The sequence below is a fragment of the Sminthopsis crassicaudata genome, chromosome 1, assembly GCF_048593235.1.
Source record: "Sminthopsis crassicaudata isolate SCR6 chromosome 1, ASM4859323v1, whole genome shotgun sequence".
In the NCBI taxonomy this organism is placed as follows: Eukaryota; Metazoa; Chordata; class Mammalia; order Dasyuromorphia; family Dasyuridae; genus Sminthopsis; species Sminthopsis crassicaudata.
Window position 1 is genome coordinate 397,648,193 of NC_133617.1, and position 9,479 is coordinate 397,657,671.

The following is a 9,479-nucleotide window of genomic DNA, read 5'->3' on the forward strand; positions in this document are numbered from 1 at the left end:
AATTTATAATCCAACTGAGATGATGACAATCCAAAGAAAGTAATTGGGATAATATGAAAAAACATGGAATTAATGTGAATGAGTGGATAGAGGGGTACTCCTTTGAGTCTAGAACTCTCTGTCCTAACTGTTCCTTGCACTGACAGATCCTGGGCAAAACCCTGAACCTCCCTGACACTTAGCCAGCTCTCAGATTAAATTATTGAAAAGATTAATTTGTAGAAGTCCTTTACCAAGACCTCCCTATTTTGATGAAATCAAAAGTTTGGTTAAAAATACTATCTCCTTGGACCAACAAGGTAATCTTTCTTTTCACTTTCCACCTAGACTGTCCCTAAGCTTCTCTTGTTTACAAGCTGTCCTTCACTCTCTCCCTGTTCAGAGAACCTTACTTCATATTTTACTCATGAAACACAGGCCCTTATATGAGCTTCATTTTCTCTCTTATTTTACATCTTAAAGCTTCTTGACATCCCCCATTATCTTTCAATCAAGTCTCTGAACATGGGGATCTCTTCACCAAGCACAACCACCTTTGCTTTACCCCTTTCTCTAGCTTCCCCCCTCCAGCAGGTGAATCCAATAATCATCAATCTTTCAGTAACATTAAATTTCAAATATATGATAAAGTAGTCTAGGCAATGATAATACAAAGACAAATAAAATAGTCCCTGTTCTCAAGGAACTTACTCTTTTTTAGGGGAATCAATGCTTTCACATTTAAACATTTCTTTTTTTTTTTTTTTTTTCCCCTGAGGCTGGGGTTAAGTGACTTGCCCAGGGTCACACAGCTAGGAAGTGTTAAGTGTCTGAGATCACATTTGAACTTGGGTCCTCCTGAATTCAAGGCTGGTGCTCTATCCACTGCGCCACCTAGCTGCCCCAAGTATAAAAATTTCAATAAGAAAACAACACAAGATTTATGAATGTAAGCTGAGACACATTAAGAAAAGTAACATTTGAAAAACTTTGAATCACATTCTTATTAAAAGTATTCCTTAGGAGACAAAAAGAAAACAAATAAAAAATAAACCCATGTAATGGTTATTACCATTATTAAAGTATTTGTCTAAATCAAAAAGAAAAAGAAAAATACAAGATAATTTTGTCTGGACAGGTAGTCAGTTACCTAGTGTTTACTAAGAAGCTACTACTAAGTACCATGCTAAGAACTAGCATTACAAAAAAAGGAAAAAGGGTACCTGCTCTCAAGGACCTCCCAATCTAACAACTACATATAATGGAAGTCTATGTAAGATAAATGGGAGATAACCAATTGAGGCAAGGCATTAGCATTAAATGAGATAGGAAAAGGCTTCCTACAGAAGATGATATTTAACTACCATGGGAAGGAATTTAGGGAACCTAGGAGATAACAGGGTGGGAGATCCTTACAGAGTTAAAGAATAGTCTTCTGGAATCAGAAGATTGAGGTTCCAGTGTGAGGAAGAGGGTTCCATTGAATCAAAGAGCTTGCATGTGGGAGGATGGTATAAATTATAACATGTAGAACAACTGGAAATGGGTGGTTATGGCTCTGTGTGTGTGTGTGTGTGTGTGTGTGTGTGTGTGTGTGTGTGTGTGTGTGTGTATACTCTGAAGGGTTTTGTACTGCTAGTTTATCTTGACAGGATTAAGGAGCCACTAGAGGTGAATAGGAAAGTGACAGTTGGTGAAAATCAGTAAAGCCATCATAAAGAGACTGATCTTTTAGAAGAGTTTTGAAAACAAAGTGATAAATAACATAATGATTAACAAGTAATAATATTTTATTTTTAACACTCAATTTTTTTAAACTGAGCTTCAATTCTTTCCCTCTTATTTCTTCTTCGCCTACTAAGAAGGCAAGCAATATGTACCCATTACACAAATGAAGTCTTCCAAAATATATTATTCTTGAAAAAAAGAAGGAAAAATATTCTTTAATCTCTACTCAAAGTTCATCAGATATCTCTCTGGAGATGAATAGTATTTTTATCATAGGTGCTTTAGAATGGTTTGGGATCATTTTCTTTATCACAGCAGCTAAATCTCATAGTTGATCATTATTACAGTATTGTTTTACAATGCTTTTCTGGTTCTGCTAACTTCATTTTGCATCAACTCATGTAAGGCTTCCCAGGATTTTGTGAAACCATCCCCCTTGTCATTTCTTAAAACATGATAGTATTCTATCACAATCATATATCACAACTTATTTAGCCATTCCCTAATTGATGGGCATCCCCTCAATTTCCAATTTCTTACCACCACCAAAAAAAAAAAAAAACAACCCCCAAAAAACAACCCCTGCTATAAATATTTTTGTACATATAGGTCCTTTTCTCTTCTCTTTGATCCCTTTGAGATACAGACCTAATAGTAGTATTGTTGGTTCAAGGGTATATACAGTTTTATAGCCCTTTGGATGTAGTTTCAAATTATTCTCCAGAATAAATGACTAAAAATTAGTCATTTTAAAAGATGAGAGAGAAATGGATTATAGGATAGATGAATTGAAAAAAGAAGATCTTTTTGTTTGGACCATGTGGTACTGGGTGGGAAATAACCCACAAAGGGCTATTAAGAAACATGTTATAAAGGGCTTTAAATAGCAAAAAGAGAAATTTGTAATTGATACTAAAGGTAATTGAGAACCCCTGGAACTTACTGTGTAAGTGAACTAGGATTCAAAGTGAACCAATTAACTAATAAGTATTTATCAAACACTTTATAAATATCAGACATTGTACTGAGGTCTGGGAATCAGTACAACCTCAATAACCTTTAATCTCATCAATAATCTCTACAGTCAGTTCATACTCTGTGAATATGTCCTCACTGATGTCTCTGGTGGAAGGGTAAGGAAGTCAAGGAGAAAAACTTGGAACACAGGTTCTCACAAAGATGAAGACTGTCTTTACATATATTTGAAATGACAAAATACTATTGAGGAAAAAAGAAATAACAATTCACAACCTAATTTAAAACAAAGGTAACCTTTCTATTGACCTGAGTTATCTGAATTACTGTGGATGAAATCCAGAGGACAAAGTCCAGGTCTTTTGTTCTTCCAAATAGTGAGTGTTGCTCACAGTTTTCTTCTCTAGAAAAGGACCAATGAGCTCTTCATGAGTATGTCGGAGTAGATTTTCTTATTAGTGAGTTTGCCTGTAGGTATCTTCCATAAGAAAATTTGAATAGGGCCCTAATGGGCATCCCTGATCCTCCTCTACATAACAAGAAGATGTTGTATGGACTGTGTGTTACCCACAAAGATATGTGCCAACAAGGATGTCTGTAAATGTGGTTTTGAGGAAGATGAAAATAAATATTGCAAACTCTCTTTGCTCAATCTTTTCCTAGAGATATATGATTACTACCAGTAGGAGAGGTAGAAGGTTATTGCCAAAAGCTGGACATTCTGCTCTTTACAAAGAAAAGTAACCAAAACAGAATTATGCTTCTGTGCCATTATATATTGTTCGTCTGGTGAAAATAAATTTTAAATTCAAGCTAAGTTTCTAATTCTATCCCTTAAGGAAAGAATGCCCCAAACCATATATCTAAGGATTGATGCTTTTCCCACCAAATACCAGGGACATAATAAACATACATACATAGGAAGCATTGCATAAACTCATTAGTTTAAAGCAAAAGGAAACAGAAATAAGAGAGCAAAAAATGTGAGAATGTATGAGACAATATAACAGAGTGAATGAGATCTATTGTGGGAAAGAAGGGAAGAGAGAAACAGAAACAGAAACAAAGTTAGAGAGAGAGAGAGAGAGACAGAGAGAGAGAGAGACAGACAGACAGACAGACAGAGAGAGAGAGAGAGAGAGACACAGAGAGAGAGAGAGAGAGACAGAGAGAGACAGAGAGAAAGAGAGAGAAAGAGAGAGAAAGAGAGAGAGAGAGAGAGAAAGACTGGGGCCAACTTTTTCCCACACTTTCTCTTTCCCTCAACCCTAAGATTTCTTTTTTGATTTGTCATCAGTTTTCCCAGTTTTGAAGTATGATTTATAATTCCTTTTCCTTTCTTGCTTTTCCATCAATGATTTAGATGCTATGCTTATTCAGCTCTGGTCTTTTCATCAGGAATGCATGGAAGTCCTCTATTTCATTAAATTTCCATTTTCCTTCTAAAAGATTATAGTCAGATTTGCTGAGAAAAATCTTGGGCTTGTAATCCTCACCTATACTCATAGAATGGATTTCCCTAGACAGTATGATTATTGTATTAAGTTAATATTATGAAATGACTGATTCTTTTCCTTTTTTGGGGGGGGGAAAGTCATGGCCTCATATCTCATTTCAAACCTTTGGGAAGAGCTGAAGTGCCCCATCTGCCTAGATTTCTTCACATGCCCCACATCTATAGAATGTGGTCACAATTTTTGTGCAGGATGTATCCATGCACTTATGATGAAGACTTCAAAGTCCAGATTTCGATGTCCTAAGTGTCACAAGAAGTGTATGAAGAATACCCGGCCTAATCGACAACTGGAGACAATAGCAAAATCCTTCAAATTGCTCACACTTCACATGAGTAGGAACTGGGAGCTGAGAGATGTGATCAGGAGAAAATTCTATGGTAAGTGTAGTGACCTGTGTGACACTGATACTTGCAGAATAAATTTATATCTGGTCATCTAGAAATACAATCCACTTGGATCCATCTTGGTTTCTAGAATTTACACAGTGCTATCAAAAGTAAAGGCAATGGTTATCTGGACTTGCAGAACATTGACAGCAGTGAAACACGTGAAATTTGCACCTTAAAGCATTATTATGGTGCCTAATTTCAATGAAACTATCTTCAGCCAACAGAAAGGACCCTTTATAGAAAGGAAGCCTGAATTAATTAAAACATTAGATAAAATTCCAAACTCCATGGAATCTAAGGTCTTGTGGTAGAATGTGGACTAGTTCCATCTACTTGATGGACCTCTGAACCTTCAGGACATCTGAGCTTTACAGTGACTTTCCTAAACAATGCTGTGCATGGACAATGGCGCCCTGTGTTTTTAAATTGATATGAGGTGTTGGGTTTCTTTCACTCATTGCTTTCTCAATATGCGTAAAAATCTTAACCACTCTCTTTGTATTGAACTGGCTTGTTCTAGTTTGGGATTTTATACTCTAACTCCCTATAACAGCTGATATTTCTGTTTCTCTAGAGGAAATCTTTCTGGATCCTGAAACTGCCTGTCCTGAAATCGTTGTGTCCACAGATAGGAAAACAATAAGAAGAAAAGATAAATGGAAGAAGTTGTTTTGGAAGAGATCTAATCAATGCGGTGCTATTCTAGCAACTCAGAGCTTCATGTCTGGGAGACATTATTGGGAGGTGACAGTGGGAAACAGTTCTGCTTGGGATGTTGGTCTTTGTAAGAAGTCTATACAAAGGAAGGGACAACTATCACCATCTCCTTCTACTGGACATTGGCTTTTGAGCCTAAGACAAGAAACATACATTGTCTCTACCATGCCTAGGATGAGCATTCCCATACCAAGGAAGCTCTACAAAGTGGGGATCTTTTTGGATTATGAGGCAGGAGACATAATGTTTTATGATGTAGACAATAGGTGCCTCATCTATACATTCACCAGCTCCTTTTCAGAGCCTCTCTTGCCTATATTTTCTGTCGGCCTCGGCTTCAAGAATAAAAATGTTCTGACCATAGACCCAATATCAGATGAGGTTGCAAAAATCTCAGAACACGCATAACCATGACCATAACACTTGCTTGGAGATTTCTTTTAGAAAGGAACTCAGTCCCTGACTCAAATGTAAAATCATTTTTTGGTACTTTTTATCTCACTTTGGGAGCAAGGAGAAATTTGTCTTATTTTGAAATATTCAGGCAATGTACTGCACATGAGGGGGAAGTCAGCCAAAAAAGTGTTAATGGTCCAATGCTGATTTAATAAACTATATGATCAAATTGTATTTTGGTGAAAAAAAATGATGATATTGATTTTTCAATAACAGCTTTTTATTTTTCAAAATACATGCACAGCTGGTTTTCAACATTCACCCTTGCAAAACCCTCTTTTCCTTTCTCCCCACCTTCACCCTGCCCTAGACTGTATTAATCTAATATGGGTTAAACATGTGCAATTGTTTCAAACATATTTCCACATTTATCATACTATACAAGAAAAATCAGATGAAAAGGGGAAAAAAAAATGAGAGAAAAAAACAAGCAACCAAACAATAACAATAAGAAAGGTGAAAATACTATGTTGTAATACACATGCAGGTGCCATAGTCCTCTCTCTGGATGCAGATGGCTCTCCATCAGAAGTCTATTGTAATTGGCCTGAATCACCTCATTGTTGAAAAGAGCCAAGTTCATCAGAGTTGACCATTATATCATTTTATTGCTGTATATAATTTTCTCTTGGTTCTACTCCTTTCACATAACATCAGTTCATATAAGTCTGTCCAAACCTTCCTGAAATCATCCTGCTGAATTTCCTAAATACTCAATAATATTCCATACCATTTATATACCATAATTTATCCAGCCATTCCAGTTCCTTGCCATCTCGAAAAGGGATACTACAAACATTTTTGCACATGTGGGTCCTTTCCCCCTTTTTATGATCTCTTTGGTATTCAGACCCAGTAGAGATACTGCTAGATCAAAGGGTATGCCTTTTGGACAAAGTTCCAAATTGTTCTACAGAATGGTTGGGTCAGTTCACAACTCCACCAAAAATGTATTAGTGTACCAATTTAACCACAAACCTTCACACATTTATCTTTATCTTTGAGGAAACTGATTTTTTTTTTTTAAATGAGAAATATATAAACAAATGTACTGTTAAGTAAGGACAACCAAAAAACTAATTTATACAACATTTATACAACGTCATAATGTAAACAAATTTATAGATTTTAATCTGATTAAAAATCTCATGAGCAGAATCAGATGAACAATAGCAACACTCCAAAAAACTTCAAAAGTTATAGAAGCTAGAATCTGTCCATGGAACAATAGGAACAATGACTCTATTAATCCCCATTGCCCTCAGTTTCCTCACTTGTTTAAATTCTATGATGGTCACTGCAAAGAGTCATCCCAACTTTCAATAGCAAAATTACTCATCAATTATTGACACCATGCTCTAAATTGAATTTATCCTGAAATTCCAGATGTGATCTGCTTTGGTACTGTACTCACTATCACTGTTCTTTTAAATCTATGCTCCCTCTATCCTCATGCACTTTCTGTATGTATAAAAAAGTGCACTTTAGGTTTGGGATGAACATAACTAAGGAATGATGTTATTCTTCTCACCATCTATTTGAGTAATACTATTTGCTAAGAACTGAGTCTATTGTCTGAATGTTATTGGGAAGCATACTGGTGGGAGCTCAGGTACTCTTGAGAACTTAGAAAGTTGTCCTAATCATTTTTCTAGAGATTCTTCCTGCCATTGTACTGAAGCAGTAAGTTTCAAAAGAATGTTACTTATATTGTTCCTTTGGTTTTATTGCTCTGTATCTTCAGAAATCTTCTCATCTGAAAAATAGGATTGATAGGTGAATTCTTTTATCTCTTAATCTATATTTCTAACAGAATTCCTGCTTCTTTGATTTCTATCTATTTCCCTATGGGGAAATAGCTCTTTTTGATAATTGTTCCCTTTTAAAAATTTGGCATATTTGTCATTCTTTTGAGATGCTTCAGAGAGCCAAAATCAGTCATAAAAATTCACTTTGAGAGCTTACTAGAACTTCAAAGGAAAAAAAATCATTTTTTTCCGAGAATAAAATTTCAATTTTTAGAAACACACTGTATACTCACAAACAGTATTGTAGTGATGGAAACCAATAAAACAATTTTCCTTGCCAGAGCCTTGATTCTATTAAATTTTTAAAGGTTGTATTGAGTATAGGCCATAAGATTCAGGTCTGAAGGGATCTTAGAGAACATCAAATCCAACATCTTTGTAATGTATACAAGGAAACTGTTTCCTAATTTTTTCAAATAAATACATTTGTAAAAAAATAAATATTTTTTTTCAAATAAATACAGATAACCTTCTTAAGTCTTTTAAAAATATGCTGGCTTTGAATAATCTAATATTAGATCTGGAGTTCAATGTTGATAATATTTAATGGGAGACTTAAAAAACTTAATTTTTTTTTCTTTTCTTATGCCCTCTCTGTGTCCTAAGGGGCTAAAAAATGAGGTTCCTGTTTATAAAATCCCAAAGCTGAAGAGTTGAGTGTTTATGTCACCAACTCCCCCATCTCACTTCATAAGTAAGGTAATTGATTCTTAAAGAATAAAAATGAATTCAAGAACTCATAATGACTTTACTTGACTTTCCTTATCTCTACTGATCTTTTTTAAAGTTTCATTGATACATTTGGAAAACAAATCACTCCTTGTGATCTCTCTACTTATACGATGATCCCAAATAAAATCTAAGGGGAAAAATTATTAATCTATACCAATAATAGTTCAAGAATCAATGTAAAAATAGTAAGAATTTATTAGCATTATACTTTACCTCAAACTATACTTCAAAGCTGTAATTATGAAAAAAATTGATAAGGAAGAAAGAGATTGATCAAAGGAATAGATTAAGCACAACATACAGAAATAATATAGCACGGTAACTTAATATTTGATAAACCCATCCTATCTATTGCAGCAAGAACTCACTCTGACAAACATTGTTGGGAACTTTAGAATAAGTATATTTCCTAGATCTCTGATTATTGAATAGCAATAGAAAAAAAATGACATACTGCTCAGTTGTACAAGGTCCTTTTGTATTAGAGCATAAAGATATCAAAACTGTAAAACTGTAAAAATATGACATTTATCCCTTGCTGATCAAAATGTAATATAATGATTCTAGTAAAGAGCTTTTAAAGAATTAAAAAATAATTGGACATAGACCAAAATTTCATATCTTACACCAAATAAGGTCAAAATGGATAAATTATTTAGGTATAAAGGATGATAAAAGTAAATTAAAACTTGGAAAAACTTTAGCTATTGTATCTATAGATAAGAGAAAAGTTTATAAACAATAAGAGACAGAAGTAAAATGGATAATTTTGATTTTATGAAATTAAAAGTTTTGCACAAACAAAATGATGCACTCAAAATTAAAAGGAAAACAAGAAACTATGGTGTTTTTATAATAATTTCTCTGAAAAAGGCCTCATTTCTTAAAACATAGAGAATTGAACTAAATTTATAAAAGTACAGCCATTCCTCAGTTGATAAATAGTCAAAGGATATGAACAGTATGTTTTCAGGAGAGAAAATCAAAGCTATCAACAGTCACATGAAAATGTTCTAAATCACTATTCTTTAGAGAAATAAAAATTAAAACAACTCTAATACCATCTATCAGACAGAAAAGGAAAATGACAAATACTAGAGGGAATGTGGAAAAAAATAGAACACTGATGCAATGTTAGAATTGGGAATTGGTCCTATATTAGAGAACAATTTGGAACT

General features: G+C 34.3%; 1 protein-coding gene across 1 annotated transcript; it reads left to right on the plus strand.

Annotated features, from left to right (window-relative positions):
- Positions 1 to 4,278: 4,278 nt before the first annotated feature.
- Positions 4,279 to 5,713, plus strand: LOC141549910 (ret finger protein-like 4B). The gene is made up of 2 exons (XM_074279963.1): positions 4,279 to 4,576; positions 5,163 to 5,713. The coding sequence occupies exons 1-2, from the start codon at positions 4,279 to 4,281 to the stop codon at positions 5,711 to 5,713; spliced, it is 849 nt and encodes a 282-aa protein (XP_074136064.1).
- The last annotated feature ends 3,766 nt before the right edge of the window (positions 5,714 to 9,479 follow it).